This window comes from Salmo salar, chromosome 04 (assembly GCF_965601325.2).
Source record: "Salmo salar chromosome 04, fSalSal1, whole genome shotgun sequence".
Taxonomy (NCBI): Eukaryota; Metazoa; Chordata; class Actinopteri; order Salmoniformes; family Salmonidae; genus Salmo; species Salmo salar.
The window spans coordinates 58,808,682-58,825,135 of record NC_138294.1 but is presented as its reverse complement, the minus strand read 5'-3'; the positions used below and the strand labels follow the sequence as shown (position 1 = coordinate 58,825,135).

At 47.0% G+C, this 16,454-nt stretch overlaps 1 protein-coding gene across 10 annotated transcripts in view; it reads left to right on the top strand.

Moving 5' to 3' along the window:
- Window positions 1-12,962, top strand: part of LOC106603563 (nuclear pore complex protein Nup98-Nup96) — a 28,173-nt gene extending 15,211 nt beyond the window's left edge. For all 10 annotated transcript variants that reach the window (XM_045717097.2, XM_014197415.3, XM_014197420.3 and 7 more), the window contains 21 exons: window positions 107-244; window positions 761-1,082; window positions 1,359-1,478; window positions 1,558-1,717; window positions 1,884-2,076; window positions 2,166-2,304; window positions 2,558-2,735; window positions 2,819-2,974; window positions 4,441-4,659; window positions 4,751-4,880; window positions 5,078-5,331; window positions 5,740-5,921; window positions 6,582-6,814; window positions 7,017-7,277; window positions 7,485-7,642; window positions 7,887-8,170; window positions 8,400-8,621; window positions 10,440-10,681; window positions 10,777-10,931; window positions 11,491-11,602; window positions 11,679-12,962. In XM_045717097.2, the coding sequence (XP_045573053.2) occupies window positions 107-244; window positions 761-1,082; window positions 1,359-1,478; window positions 1,558-1,717; window positions 1,884-2,076; window positions 2,166-2,304; window positions 2,558-2,735; window positions 2,819-2,974; window positions 4,441-4,659; window positions 4,751-4,880; window positions 5,078-5,331; window positions 5,740-5,921; window positions 6,582-6,814; window positions 7,017-7,277; window positions 7,485-7,642; window positions 7,887-8,170; window positions 8,400-8,621; window positions 10,440-10,681; window positions 10,777-10,931; window positions 11,491-11,602; window positions 11,679-11,866 (4,046 nt within the window). In that variant the 3' untranslated portion in view covers window positions 11,867-12,962. The remainder of the gene's footprint in view (window positions 1-106; window positions 245-760; window positions 1,083-1,358; window positions 1,479-1,557; window positions 1,718-1,883; window positions 2,077-2,165; window positions 2,305-2,557; window positions 2,736-2,818; window positions 2,975-4,440; window positions 4,660-4,750; window positions 4,881-5,077; window positions 5,332-5,739; window positions 5,922-6,581; window positions 6,815-7,016; window positions 7,278-7,484; window positions 7,643-7,886; window positions 8,171-8,399; window positions 8,622-10,439; window positions 10,682-10,776; window positions 10,932-11,490; window positions 11,603-11,678) is intronic.
- Window positions 12,963-16,454: the final 3,492 nt, after the last annotated feature.

Below are 16,454 nucleotides of genomic sequence, written 5' to 3'. Positions count from 1 at the left end.
GCAAAAACAAAGACCTGCCTTTTTGGATGCGTTTTATCGGAGTCTTCATTATGTCAGTCATTAGTCTGTGTTTCTCTGAGCGTGTGTGTTCTGTGTTTGTCAACAGTAGGCACTGGCCAGATGTCTCTGTTTGGGAATAACAAGACGCTGGGTTCCACTCTGGGAACAATGGGAGGTTTTGGAGTGCAGGGATTCAGCACTGGAAACAGCACTCTGGGCTTCGGAGCGCCACAACAGCCCGTTGGTAAATACCACTTCCGTCTATCACCACCACTCTATCCAGTCTGAAGCTCAATGTGAAAGCACATCCCTCGCCTTTTCCTCTAGGACAGTGGTATTCAAACTTTTTCAGCCGGGGCCCTATCTCCCCCCCAATAATTTATTGCGACCCCACCACACCCCAAATCTAATGACACAACCTTACAATCAGTTCATTTAGATTTTTACATCAACAAATAAGCTTAAATTCATTGCATTTGTATCACTTATCAAAATGAAAAGAAACCACTGAATACATTTACTCAATACAATTGTATATTTTCAAATTGTTTTTCTCAAAAAAACGTTTGTTGTCCCATACAATCTGTACTCTTAATCTCCCCACTGCAGTTTCCCCGCCAGCCCGACTTTGAAAACCACTGCTCTAGTACCTAGTTATATTACTCTTTTAGTGTACTGAAGAAACTGTCTGGATAGCATTACACAATGTGGTGTGAACTTCCCAATTCTTAATGCCTGTTTCACTTGTCTCTCTACTCAGCGGTGACGGACCCTAACGCGGTGGCGGCCCAGCAGGCAGTGCTGCAGCAGCAGATCAATGCTCTGGCCTACTCCCCCTTCGAAGACTCCCCCCTCTTCAGAAACCCCCTCTCTGATCCCAAGAAGAAGGAGGAGCGTCTGAAGCCCACCAATCCGGTGGCCCAGAAGGCGTTGACCACTCCAACTCACTACAAACTGACACCGCGACCTGCGACACGTGTGCGGCCCAAAGCTCTGACATCATCGGGCTCCTCCAAGTCCCAGCTGTTTGATGGGTTGGATGACGATGAGCCTTCTCTTACCAACGGAGCCTTCATGCCCAGGTAGGTGTCTGTATGTGGAAATTCGCTTCTAACTAGTTCACATGTTTCTGTTTCCACTGATTTACTGAATTCAGCTGTTTTCTGTTTTTCTTAGCGGATACTAGAACTTGATTTTCAATAGCTTTTCACCTCTTGTATGTAACGTCTTGTATGAGCTGCATCTATATGCTTCTGTCTGTCTGCTGACTGTGATGTTGGTGTATGGTATCTGATGTGTATGTTAGTTGATCTGTGTATGTTGTCTGATCTATGTTTCTCTGTGGTGTTATAAACTAGGAAGAGCATCAAGAAGCTGGTGCTGAAGAACCTGAATGGCAGCAGCCTGTACAGCAGCCCAATCAACAGAGACTCCGACGACCTGTCCTCTCCACCAGAGTACCCCCTCAACGGACTCGGGTCAGACACACACACAGAGTTAACATTTCAAATATTTATCTGTGGAGTGTTGGTTGCTGACCATGTGTCTCACCTACAGTGCCAGTGTGGACGAGGATGATGATGTGAGGGAGGTGGTGGAGGGAGGAGCCGAGGACGACCTGGAGATCAACAAGTTCTACGCCAAGCCCAGCCTGCAGGACACCATTTCAGAGCTCAATGCCCATAGGATGGGGGCTGGGGGCAGGAACGGGCTAGAGGTGAGCTGATAGTAAAAAGGAGTAGACAGACAGTGAATATGGTTGTCTCAAATGACACCTGATTCCCCATAAAGGGCACTTCTTTTTTGGGCCATGCTCCTCAGATAGTGCACTACTTTAGACATTTTTGACATGACTGTTCTGAACCTGCCTCCTCTGATTTCAGGTGAGCAGTGAGGACATATCGCTGGGAGATGACTCCATACAGGAGGAGCGAGTGGAGGAGGGCCCCCCCCACCCTGCAGGTATTGTTCTGGGCCGTGTGGGCTACTACACCATCCCTGCCATGAATGAGCTGGCCAAAATGGTGGACGAAAACGGGGTGTGTGTGGTGGAAAACTTCACCGTGGGCAGAAAAGGTAAGACTCTCTGGATTGGTCGGATGGACACTGCTCTTTAAAACATATTGGTCGGTAGCTCACTGCTCTGCTCTCTGATTGGCTCTCAGGTTATGGCTCTGTGTTCTTCCATGGTGAGGTGAACGTGACGGGGCTGAACCTGGATGAGATTGTCCACTTCAGACGTAAAGAGGTCATCGTCTACCTCGACGACAAGAACAAGCCCGCTGAGGGGGAGGGGCTCAACAGGTCAGTGACAGGATGGGACAGGGGCTCTTTCTCCCCTTCACAGTGGGGGCATTGTCGTTATCAGTTTCCTTGTAATGCCATCATCACAGACGTCATAAACTGATTTGACATATATTCTGATAGTGATCACAGCTGAGGCATAACTCAAGTTAATATTCTCCTTATTTCCTCTCCCTTTCTCTCATCCTTTACCACAATTCTTTACTAACCCCATATTCTTATCTCTTTCTCCCTCACTCGTCCCCTCTCCCAGGCGAGCAGAGGTGACTCTGGATGGGGTGTGGCCTAATGATAAGACCACCTGTACTCAAATAAAGAGCCCTGAGCGTCTGTCTGAGATGAACTACGAGGGTCGCCTGGAGAACGCCTCACGCAAACAGGGCGCCCGCTTCCTCGAGTACCGCCCCGAGACAGGGTCCTGGGTGTTTGAGGTAAGCATGCCTCGACACACACACAGTCTGTGTGAATCAATTTCTCCCTTCCATGTCTAACTCTTCTCTCCCTGTGTCTGCAGGTGGCCCATTTCTCTAAGTATGGCCTGCAGGACTCTGACGAGGATGAGGAAGTCCCTTTCAAAGTGGACTCCAAGAAGCTGAAGACGGCAACAAGACTTCCACCAGGGCTGCAGCAGCTGCCTCACTCCCAGCAGCAGGTGGCACCACAGGCTCAGGTAGACTGAGCAGCACAGTGCGCCCACCCACACTGACAGTCAGTCTCGCTGCTCTCTACATCACCTGAATGGCCTTAGTCAATATACAACCTAAATATACCCGATGATCTGAACAGAAGCAGTGTTTCCTTTTCGCTACCATTACAACCACATGCAGTGCTTTGGGTCCTCTGCCTATATCTCTGTTTCACCACTCCTATTATGGGTGGTATTCAATAGGTTTCTATGAAAAAGGTTTTACGTTTGGTAGCCCTGGATGATGGTGGTCTCTGCACCCCAATAAGGCTCTTAAACATCAATCTGACATCACATGATGAGATGGGAAACATCCACATGTTCTATTTATCAGTGTTGTGGGGAGGTCTGAGTTCTCCTCTCCGCCCAGGTTCATCGGTACCTGAGGTGCCACAACTCATCAATCACAGACAGGAGGTGGGCAGGGTGGATTGCACAAGTCTGTTAGTCCTGGTTAGTGGTTAAGTTCTGTCCCTCACAACCGATTCAGAATGCACACCTTCATCTGTTCTCTAAATCTTAAATATCCTGAGCTTAACATCAACCTGGATCACTAGCAAAGGCATGAAGTAATTGTTGGATTGAAAATAACATGTTTTTAGGGCTAAGTGTTGAATGAGGTTTTTGGATAAAAATAAATCCAACTGACTTAAGGAAATGTTTTAACACTGTAGTATATATATTTTTTTTCTTAAATTAAGTTTGTATTGTATAATATTTCTTTTACCAACTGTTAGTCTCATCTGCTAGGTGTTTAAAGTCAAAATTTACAAACGGTTTAATACTGATTATGGTAACTTCAGAAAACATCACATTACCATGGTTGTACCTCATTAAAATCCAGTATTAATGCAGAGATGTTAAACCTGAAAAATCTCTTCACAGATTCATAGTTGCTTATGTTTTAGCTTTTTTTGTCAATCAAGCTTTAAAAAAGTTACCAAAGATGAGTGATGTGCGATAACCTGCGGTTCTTGGGCAACTCTGCCAGTCCTGCAGAATATATTCAGGATTAGGTCTTCTGTCTGGTTGAGGGTTTAAGAAACTACAACTACTACTCTTGGTGTATTATTGGATCAAGCTACGACTTATCTTATTTTGTAAAAACTGCTCCTATATACATCTGTGATATCTGATAATGCTATGAAATAAACTGATTTAAAGATGACATTCTGCTGGTTTGTCAGACTTGTGTATGTAGAGAAGAATATAATGCTTATTGAGAGTGATGTCCACCATATGTGGTCTTCTAGTCCACACACCTGTACCATCTGCTCAGACCAGTGAAGCTCACTGACCTGGAACCAACTGCTCTGAATACAGATACTGACATTTTTACATTTACTTACGTAATCTGATTACACTAAATTGATTTTGTCTGTGTGTCTGTCTCTTCTTGGTGTTTGGCGGCACTTTCCCTGCTGTGTCGTTTGTCGACACGCTGTGTACAGTCCACAGCAGTACTGAATCGCGTGTCGGAGGTGGACAGTGATATGGCCGACATTACCCAAGATGCCCCAGGGGAGATCATGTTGGGGGAGGAGGAAGGGGAGAGTTGCATGGGGGAGAAGGGAAGTCGAGTGGGGAATGTGACCCCTACGGAACACGACTCTGTCTCAGCGTCCAGTCAGATCGCCTCCTCGCTGGGGATCAACCCTCACACACTGCCGGTAACATGCTCTACTTGTTTAATGGTGTGGGTGGGTGGTGTTTTTTCCCTCACTCACTTCATGACGGTAGCATGTGTTTCTCTTTTCTCAGATTATGAAGGCATCCCTGTTTGCTGAGGACGATGATGGTGACATGTTCCAGGAGCAGGGAGGGATGACAAGTTCTCTAGACGTGGCCTCTCCTCGCATCCACCTGCCTGGCACGCAGGGCAGGCCCTCCAGTAAGTATCTCACACACAGCCCAAACACTGATTTTATACCCTCACAAACAGTCACCATCCTTTACTTACAGACCCTAACAGGCCTAAAATGCTAATATAGCAGTCCTTCTGAATGAAGCTTTATTATTGGATGAATTAAAGGTGGTTTACTTGGATTGTGTTCATCGAGCTCCCCCCTTTGCTTTCTCTCCCTCCAGTCGGTGGTCTCCTGCAGACTCGTTTCAGCGGTGCCGGTCTCTTCTTTCAGCTGCCTGACGTGCCCTTCGGTGGGGGCCTTCCCGGCAGGCTGTCCATGTCTCGGGTGTCACCGGCGGTGCCTGAGTCGTCGCGGGTCTCCCCCTGGCCCTCTTTTCTTTTGCCAGCCCCACCGGCCGAGGCCACTGTACGGACAGTAGGGGCTCGGCGCCTGGGGGGACCTGTGGACCCAGAGAACTCAGTCACACTGGGGAAGGTATTGATAGAAATAAAGCTAATGTATTACATTTCCTGGAACTTTCCCCAAATTCCCAGGTTTTTCCAAAACTCCTGGTTGGAAGATTAACAGAATTAAGAGGGACTGAGTAGGAAATCTGGAATCCTCCAACCAGGATTTCTGGAAAACCTGGGAGTTTGGGGAAAGTTACTGGAATTTTTGCTAGACACTTCATCATACAATTGTAATAGTTAAGAGTTGAAATATCAGGTACAGTAGACTGATTTACACAAGTATACATTCAGATGTACATGGGGCAAAGAAATGAAACTTACATCAATAACATTGAGATTTGCTGGATAATTTTAATGATTCCACTGTTTTATTATGTGTGAATTGGGCTGTAAAGTACGGGTTGTTGTAATCAATCCATTCCCATCCATCCAGGGCCGTCTTCTGATGGATGCGGCTTTGTTCACGGGCCGGTCATTTCGGGTGGGCTGGGGTCCTGGCTGGACTCTGGTCCACTGTGGAGACGGGCTAAGTGGGGCCGGGGACAAGGAGCAGGACCACGGAGACACAGGAGCTGCAGGCTTTGGATTCCTGCCCAAACCTACCAAGAGTAGACAGTAAGCAACACACACACACCAGACCACTGTCATCAGACCACTTGACCCGCAGCATACCTCCATGCATCCCACTGCTGGCTTGCCTCTGAAGCTAAGCAGGGTTGGTCCTGGTCAGTCCCTGACTGTGAGACCAGATGCTGCTCGAAATGGTGTTTGAGGGCCAATAGGAGGCACTCTTTCCTCTGGTCTTAAAAAAAATATCCCAATGCCCCAGGGCAGTGATAGGGTACATTGCCCTGTGTAGGGTGCCGTCTTTCAGATGGGACGTTAAACGGGTGTCCTAACTCTGTGGTCACTAAAGATCCCATGGCACTTATCGTAAGAGTATTGTTAACCTGGGTGTCCAAGCTAAATTCCCAATCTGGCCCTCATACCATCATGGTCACCTAATCATCCCCAGCTTCCAATTTGGCTCTTCTCTCCCCTGTAAGCATTCCCCAGGTTGTTGCTGTAAATGAGAATTTGGTCTGTCAACTTACTAGTAAAATAAGGGTTAAATAAATAAATAAATCTACACAGTAGGAGTGTGGGAATGGGATCCAGACTTGTATGAAAGGAGTTGAGGTTTGTTTAGAGAGATCGAAACTAAAGCCTAAACATTCCTCCTTCCTCTCCTCTATATCCATCTTTCTCCCCATCTTTCTGTCTTTCACTGTACAGACTGTCAGACAGTCCATTCAAGGTGGTGATCGAGCAGGTGGTTGGTCTGGAGCCGCGGGACAGTGAGGAGAGCCAGGCGATGTACCAGCGGCCCCTGGAGATCAGCCTGAAGCACAGCAGCATCAGTACAGAGGGGGCCTGCCCCTTCATCCAGCCCCAGAGCGGTGTGGCCGCCCTGCACGAGTATGCAGAGTGGATTAATGACCTCAACCAGGAGGCTGGTGCTGGAGATGGTAAGAGAGGCAACACACACACACACACGATGGTAGATGGTGCACATTCATTATTGGTCCAATTCCAAAACTTCCCTATTATTCTGACATCACCCCTGTATATTTCTGTTTTAATCCTCTCCCATGGCGATCTCGATGTGTTCAGATATATAAAAAATATATGCTTGCTAATGCTATCCTCTTTATGTCCATCTCCCTGTAGCAGTCCTGGGTCACTGGGCTCAGGTGTGGACTCTGTGTGAGGCCCTATGGGGCCGACGGTGTTCGACAGGGCCTGGTACCAGTGACTACCTGCAGCAGATGGAGAGGAGAAGGAGCTTCTCAGCCTGGCTGTCCCACAGTGCCACCCAGAGGATTGAGCAGGAAGTGGGCCTGAACCAGGGGGGAGGAAACGTGGAGGCCATCTTTAGCTACCTGACTGGACACCGGATCAGTGACGCCTGCAGGCTGGCTCAGAAGAGTGGTGAGGAGAGGGGGGATTGGAGGGGTGACAGAGGTGGGGGGGATTGGAAATTGAGGGGATGTTGAGGAAGGAAGGGAGATCGGATAGATGGATGGATGGAGGAGGGGAGGGGTAGGAAGCTAAACCCTGCTGCATACAAGTGGTGTCTTACGAAACCGTTGGGACAGGTTCTAGGATCTCATTAAGTTGTCTTAAACCTGTGTGTAGGGGACCACCGTCTCTCCCTGCTGCTGTCCCAGGCGGTGGGCTCTCAGTACGGCCGGGAGCTGCTGGCACTGCAGCTTGGAGACTGGAACAGGATGCAGACAGACGCTTTCCTGCCAGAGGAGAGGCTACGGATCTTTGCCCTTCTCGCTGGGAAACCTGTAAGTAACTGTGTGTGTCCAGCTGTTGCCGTTCGTTGTGTTCAGACCGCCATTAACTGGATTGTCGTGTGTGTGTGTGTGTGTGTGTGTGTGTGTGTGTGTGTGTGTGTGTGTGTGTGTGTGTGTGTGTGTGTGTGTGTGTGTGTGTGTGTGTGTGTGTGTGTAGGTTTTGCAATCCACATCATTTGTTGGAAAATACATGAATGATAAATGTTTTCTGAGCTGTATGTACTGGTCTCTCTAGGTGTGGCAGTCTACAGACTGTGTGGTGAACGTGTGTTCAGAACTAGACTGGAAGCGTTGTATGGCGGTCCACCTGTGGTACATGCTGCCTCCCACCGCCTCCATTGCTGAAGCCCTGGCCAAGTACGAGGCTGCCTTCCAGGGCTCTGCTGAGGGTCAGAAGTACGCCTGCGCCCCCCTTCCCCCCTACCTCAACCAATCAGACCAGCCGGACATGGAGGAGGAAGAGTCTAAACGGCCGCTTTACGATATCTGCTTCCACCTGCTCAAACTCTACAGCGACAGGTACTACTACACTACCCACAACACACTGCGCCTACATACACTTCCCACAATGCACTGTATATGTTTCTCAAAATAAATAATGTTGCTTTACTAAGGGGTGGAGTGGGGCTGTAGGTTTCTCTGACTAGAACTAATCCTACATTTATTATTATTCTCAAGCAGATTTAACAGAATAACAGTAAACTACCTCTAGAGTCGGGTTTAATTGATGGCTCCCTCTCCCTCCCAGGCACTACAGCCTGCAGCAGTTGTTGGACCCCCTGGCGGTGACATGGGAGCGTCTTGACTACCGTCTGAGCTGGCACCTGTGGTCGGTCCTGCAGGCGCTGCACTACACACACCTCAGCCCCGCCCGACAGGGCCTCATACACACCAGCTATGCTGCCCAGCTGGAGAGTGCTGGCCTCTGGGACATGGCCATCTACGTACTGCTGCACATACCTGACAACACGTACGTACACTACATGACCAAAAGTATGTGGACACCTGTTTGTCGAACATTTCATTCCAAAATCATGGGCATTAATATGGAGTTGGTCCCCCCTTTGCTACCGTAACAGCCTCCACTCTTCTGGGAAGGCTTTCCACTAGATGTTGGAACATTGCTGCGGGGACTTCATCACGCACAGACCCCTTGCTTCCATTCAGCCACGCGCATTAGTGAGGTCGGGTACTGATGTTAGGCGATTAGGCCTGGCTCGCAGTCTGCATTCCAATTCATCCCAAAGGTGTTCAATGAGGTTGAGGTCAGAGCTCTGTGCAGGCCAGTCAAGTTCTTCCACACCAATCTCATTTCTGTATGGACCTCGCTTTGTGCATTTGGGCATTGTCATGCTGAAACAGGAAAGGGCCTTTCCCAAACAAAGTTGGAAGCACAGAATTGTCTACAATGTCATTGTATGCTGTAGCATTAAGCTTTCCCTTCACTGGAACTAAGAGGCCTAGCTCAAACCACGAAAAACAGCCCCAGACCATTATTCCTCCTCCCCTAAACTTTATAGTTGGCACTATGCATTGGGGCAGGTAGCGTTCTCCTGGCATCCGCCAAACCCAGATTCGTCCGTCTGACTTCCAAATGGTGAAGTGTGATTTATCACTCGAGAGAGCACATTTTCCACTGCTCCGGAGTCAATAGTGGCGAGCTTTACACCACTCCAGCCGACCCTTGGCATTACGCATGGTAATCTTAGGCTTGTTTGCGGCTGCTCGTCCATTTTATTTTTATTTTACCTTCATTTAACCAGGTAAGCTAGTTGAGAACAAGTTCCCATGGAAACCCATTTCATGCAGCTCCTGACTAACAGTTCTTGTGCTAACGTTGCTTCCAGAGGCAGTTTGGGAACTCTGTAGTGAGTGTTGCAACCAGGGACGGACTATTTTTATGCTCTTCAGCGGTCCCGTTTTGAGGTTGTATGGCCTACCACTTCGCAGCTGTGCCGTTGTTGCTCCTAGATGTTTCCACTTCACAATAACAGCTTAGTTGACCAGTGCAGAAATTTGACAAACTGACTTGTTGGAAAGGTGGCATCCTATGACGGTGCCACGTTGAACATAAGAGTTCTTCAGTAAGGCCATTCTACTACCAATGTTTTTCTATGGAGATCGCATGGCTGTGTGCTCAATTTTATACACCTGTCAGCAAAGGGTGTGGCTGAAATAGCTGAAGCCACTAATTTGTGTGTGTGTGTGTGGGGAGATGTATTACACTCATACAGACACATGTGGTTTGCTTATTAGGGAAAGGGGTATACCTAGTTAGTTGTACAACTGAAATGTGTCTTCTGCATTTAACCCAACCCCTCTGAATCAGAGGTGCTGGGGGCTGCCTTATTCGACATCCACATCTTCGGTACCCAGGGAACAGTGGGTTAACCGCCTTGCTCGGGGGAAGAATGACACATTTTTACCTTGTCAGCTTTAGGGGTTTGATCAAGTAACCTTTCGGTTGTTGGCCCAATGATCCTACCCGCCAGGCTACTTGACGCCTAGTCATGAGGAAGGTTAAGTTGAGGAGAATTTGAGGGTCAGTGCTCTCAGCAGATAACCTGGATTCATCATAATCTCACAAGTGCTACTGTGACCAGCTGTGTTCAAAGTTCAAACCCGACTCATCTGAGCAATGTGTTAGCCCTCTGTGCTCGGTGAGCTAAAGGAAGTAATAATGTCTCAGGAAAGCTTACACATTACGTGAGCAAGCACTGTTGGAGAACTTAAAACATGTTAGCTTGTTAACTTCATCGGACTTTACATGTCTTTCTCCTCTGTCCAGGCTGCGTGAGCGGGCGGTGAGGGAGATGCTGCAGCTGCACTGCCCCCTGCTGGAGACGGAGGAGTCTGCCACGAAAGAGCAATTTCTCACAGAGAGACTACTGATCCCAGGACAGTGGCTCCACCAGGCCAAAGCTACCAGAGCCAGAAGAGACACAGACAGACACGGAGAGGCCCTTCACCTGTACAGAGCAGGACACTGGAACCTCTGCCACAGTCTGGTCATACAGCACCTTGCCTCAGGTGTGCATGTAAACACACCCCCCGCGCGCACACACACACCCACCCAGACAACCTCTAACCCTGTTCCCCTGTCTCTGTGCGATTTCCCCCTGTAGATTGCATCATTAATGATAACCATGAGTACCTCTTGGAGTTCTTGGAGGGGCTTGCAGTTCCTGAGCGCAGTGCTGTGATCCAGGACTGGGACACGGCAGGCAGAGTCTACCTGGACTACATCAGAGTCATACAGACCCTACACGCCATACAACAGGTACGTGTGTCTGTCTGGACTAGACTACAACAGACATGCATACCATACTGAGTTTGGGGGATTTTGTCTGCGCACTAAAGATTTCTAACCCCCAAATCTAAATTTGTCTGTTATATTGTCCTAAATCTGTTGAGCTAGCTGTAGCCATGTGCCGTCATGATTCCCAAAAGACACAGAAAAAAGTCGTCACCACAATATCCCAGCTCAATTAACCTAAAATTCACCTTGAAATTTGCAAAATAATCAGCACGTGTCCAGACATTTGAAAGCTAGTCCCACAGCGCATCAGCTAGCGTCCACTTGTCTGTCGTCTTCATTATGTTGACTCCATTACTGTCCAATTATGTTAGCCAATTATAAGTGCTGCTAATCTCCTGATTATTTATCTCTGTCATATACAGATGGACAATAGTGGCTATGAGCTGGAGCACTCGCACATTTAGGTGTCTTTTGGCATGTTAATGGGAGAGTGTTTCTACTGTGTACTCAGATTAACATTGCTGTTTATCAGCTGGAATGGTATATTAATGAGTCTCTCTCTCTTTGTGTGTGTGTTCAGATGGACAGTACTGGTTATGAGCTGGAGCGTCTACACACTGAGGTGGCATCACTCTGCAGCAGGATAGAGCTCCTCCCTTGCTCCACCGCCAAGGACCGCCTCGCCCAATCAGGTGAGGAGATCAAGCTGTCTGCTTTAGTGTGTGTGTTCCTATATCTATCTAACCCTGTTCTCTCTCCTGTCTCCAGAGATGGCCAAGCGTGTGGCTAACATCCTGCGTGTGGTGTTGAGTCTGCAGCAGGGTGGTGAGGGTGGCGAGATCCCCTTGTCCCAGCTTGCGTCCAACATCGGCCGTCTGCCCATGCCCGAGGACTATGCTCTCGAGGAGCTCCGCAGTCTCACCCAATCATACCTGAGACAGCTCATTGTCAGCTAATGATCTGCCCCCTGCCCAATGGCAACTGAGGTAGTTTGTTGGAAGCCAATGAGAACAGTGGGGGTAGAAGGGGACTATCTGGGACAGTTTAGTAGAACTACTGGGGTTTGGTTGAGAATGCAGCGATGGACTTGAAGAGTGCTCCTTTGGGACTTTGGTTTCTCCTGAAGAAAGTGGCACAAGATTATTGGATGAAGCTTTCCTGTGTGTGTGTGGAAATGAATGACTTGCAAGTTTTTTTTGTATAGCTCTGTTGTACTTAGTTTTGTGTAAGATGTGTTTAAATATTGAACTGCTGAACCCTCCTAATACTCACCTTTCCCAACTTTGTCCCTTTTAAACAGGGTCAAATCTCATTGGCTGGTGTGTGTACCGCCAGTATAAATGCTTTCTGCAAACTGTTTGTTTGACTTGTTTTACATCAACGTGGAAACTTAAAGGTCATTATAGTAAGATTGGTTAGGGAGCTGTCAGGGATGAACTGTCAATATGTGTATACATAGGGAAGCTCTATCTAGCTGAAAATGGAGGAGACTCATGTAATATTGTACAAATAGCAGGCTTGAAATGAACAATTCTTGTTTTTGGATACCAAAAGACAGAGAAAATGTAAAATGAGAATGGATAAAGTTATATTTTTGTAGGTTCTTTTTGTATATTGGCTGAAACTGAGTATGTGTGTAGTGTATTGGAATGGAATCTAACTAGCACTTCATCACAAATATGTTTCAGATTTCTATTTTATGGGGGACTACCAGAGCTGTTTTTTGTAATCAGTGATCCAACAATAGTTTGTTTTTAATGAGCCAATCCATTTTCTCTGGTCTTTGCAAGGAGTTTGAAAGATATTTTAAATATCATTTACAAGTCCTTGGTGTTACCTTCAGTCACACACCCTCCATTCTCATCCTTTGTACTTATTGATTGTTGTGCTGCTGCCGCAGTATATTTTGGGTGGGAGACCTCTCCCCTCGCGCACAGTGCCTTTTACGAGGAGGGTCTCCGGACTTCTGTTGCTGCCGTTGCTTTGTGCACGATTGTGATGGTGATAAGATTTTTATTAGTCTGAATAAAATGCATTCTATTTTGTCCTGAATTGTATTCAACAATTATGTGCAATACTATACCTTTACTCATGCTCTATGTCAGATCTGGAATCCCTCACTAGGTTTATTTTTAGTCATTGTCATACCACCATTCTTCTCTAGGCTGTTCGTCTTCTGTATCGGACAGAATCTGCATTTACTTTCTGTTTTTAAAAGACCTAATGCATTTTTATAGTGCTTGCCTTTCTCCAGATGAAGTGCCTTGCTTACATTATGTTACAATGAACAGGGTTGCTGAGTGGGACCATGCGTGTCGATGGATGGACGGATGCGTTAAGTACCTGCCACCTGACGTGTCCACGGTACAAGCAGCTTTAGGTACCATTACATTGAACTCGGACAAGTGGCCTAGCTTCTCTGTTCAATTATTCACATCACCTGCCCTTCCTTGCAGATGCATCTTTAAAAACCTAATGGCGTGTTTTCCTCTTATGTTACAGAAGTTATGGAGTCAGTGCCAGTTGGACTCTTCTCTGGTGCCCAGTGTTATGTCTTTGGAGTTTGTTTCAAATGGATTTACAGTATTGCATGTAACCTACCATTCATTCGTTCTGCCTTCAGAAAGTATTTGTACCCAATGACTTATTCCACAATTTATTGTTAAAGCCTGAATTCAAAATGGATGAAATAGATTTTGCTTCTCACCCATTACACACAATTCCCCATAATGACAGTGAGAACTAGATATGGCCTTGTGTTTTGGGTTATTGTCCTGCTGAAAGGTGTCTCTGGTGAAAAGCAGACAGAACAAGGTTTTCCTCTAGGATTTTGTCTGTGCTTAGCTCCATTACTTTTCATCCTGGAAAAACTCCCCAGTCCTTAACAACTACAAGCATACACATAACATGATGCAGCCACCACTATTCTTGAAAGAAAACGGAACTCAGTAATGTATTGTACACTGCTCAAAAAAATAAAGGGAACACTTAAACAACACAATGTAACTCCAAGTCAATCACACTTCTGTGAAATCAAACTGTCCACTTAGGAAGCAACACTGATTGACAATAAATTTCACATGCTGTTGTGCAAATGGAATAGACAACAGGTGGAAATTATAGGCAATAAGCAAGACACCCCCAATAAAGGAGTGGTTCAGCAGGTGGTGACCACAGACCACTTCTCAGTTCCTATGCTTCCTGGCTGATGTTTTGGTCACTTTTGAATGCTTGCGGTGCTTTCACTCTAGTGGTAGCATGAGACGAAGTCTACAACCCACACAAGTGACTCAGGTAGTGCAGCTCATCCAGGATGGCTCATCAATGCGAGCTGTGGCAAGAAGGTTTGCTGTGTCTGTCAGCGTAGTGTCCAGAGCATGGAGACGCTACCAGGAGACAGGCCAGTACATCAGGAGACGTGGAGGAGGCCATAGGAGGGCATCAACCCAGCAGCAGGACCGCTACCTCCGCCTTTGTGCAAGGAGGAGCAGGAGGAGCACTGCCAGAGCCCTGCAAAATGACCTCCAGCAGGCCACAAATGTGCATGTGTCTGCTCAAACGGTCAGAAACAGACTCCATGAGGGTGGTATGAGGGCCCGACGTGCACAGATGGGGGTTGTGCTTACAGCCCAACACCGTGCAGGACGTTTGGCATTTGCCAGAGAACACCAAGATTGGCAAATTCGGCACTGGCGCCCTGTGCTCTTCACAGATGAAAGCAGGTTCACACTGAGCACGTGACAGACGTGACAGAGTCTGGAGATGCCGTGGAGAACGTTCTGCTGCCTGCAACATCCTCCAGCATGACCGGTTTGCGGTGGGTCAGTCATGGTGTGGGGTGGCATTTCTTTGGGGGGCCGCACAGCCCTCCATGTGCTCGCCAGAGGTAGCCTGACTGCCATTAGGTACCGAGATGAGATCCTCAGACCCCTTGTGAGACCATATGCTGGTGTGGTTGGCCCTGGGTTCCTCCTAATGCAAGACAATGCTAGACCTCATGTGGCTGGAGTGTGTCAGCAGTTCCTGCAAGAGGAAGGCATTGATGCTATGGACTGGCCCGCCCATTCCCCAGACCTGAATCCAATTGAGCACATCTGGGACATCATGTCTCGCTCCATCCACCAACGCCACGTTGCACCACAGACTGTCCAGGAGTTGGCGGATGCTTTAGTCCAGGTCTGGGAGGAGATCCCTCAGGAGACCATCCACCACCTCATCAGGAGCATGCCCAGGCGTTGTAGGGAGGTCATACAGGCACGTGGAGGCCACACACACTACTGAGCCTCATTTTGACTTGTTTTAAGGACATTACATCAAAGTTGGATCAGCCTGTAGTGTGGTTTTCCACTTTAATTTTGAGTGTGACTCCAAATCCAGACCTCCATGGGTTGATAAATTGGATTTCCATTGATTATTTTTGTGTGATTTTGTTGTCAGCACATTCAACTATGTAAAGAAAAAAGTATTTAATAAGATTATTTCTTTCATTCAGATCTAGGATGTGTTGTTTAAGTGTTCCCTTTATTTTTTTGAGCAGTATATTTGCCCCAAACATAACACTTTTGTATTCAGGACAAAAAGTAAATTGCTTTGCTGCATTTTTTGCAGAATTACTTTAGTGCCTTGTTGCAAACAGGATGCATGTTTTGGAATGTTTTTATTCTCTACATCAGGGGTGTCAAACTAATTCCATGGAGGGTCTAGTGTCTGTTGGTTTTAGTTTTTTCCTTTCAATTAAGGCCTAAACAACCAGGTGAGGAGAGTTCCTTACTAATTAGTGACCTTAATTCATCAATCAAGTACAAGGGAAGAGCGAAAACCGCAGACATTCAGCCCTCTGTGGAATGACACTCTACAGGCTTCTTTCCTTTCACGCTGTCAATTATGTTAGTATTGCGTAGTAACTGCAATGGTGTTCATCCATCTGCAGTTTTCTCCTATCACAGCCATTAAACTCTTTCCTTCCTCTTTGGCAACTGAGTTAGGAAGGATGCCTGTAATTTTGTAGTGACTGGGTGTATTGATACACCATTCAAAGTGTAAAAACTTCACCATGCTCAAAGGAATATTCAATGTCTGCTTTTATTTTTACATCTACCAATAGATGACTCTCAAAGAAGGGCACTGGAACTTATGTGACTTAAGCACATTTTTGCTCCTGTAATTATTTAGGTTCGGTATAACAAAGGAGTTGAATACTCATTAACTCTATAATTTGTACAAATTTCGAAAAACATCATTCCACTTTGACATTGTCACCGGCTTACACAGAATACCCGATCATCTTTTTTTCTCTCAATTTAATCCATTTTAAATTCAGGCTTTAACTAAACAAAATGTGGATAAAGTTCTGGGGTGTGAATACTTTATAAAGGCAGTGTATATAAAATCGCGCGGCGCGCCATGCCTCCTCTTGCACCATGTGGGGCGCGCACCACAGCGCGCTAAGAAGACTAGGTTACTGGATACAGCGGCAGTCCATCCAAAACCAGCTCTCTGCGCAGCTGTCTCTTCGCAGCGCGTTTCAGGCCTACGCTGAACTCC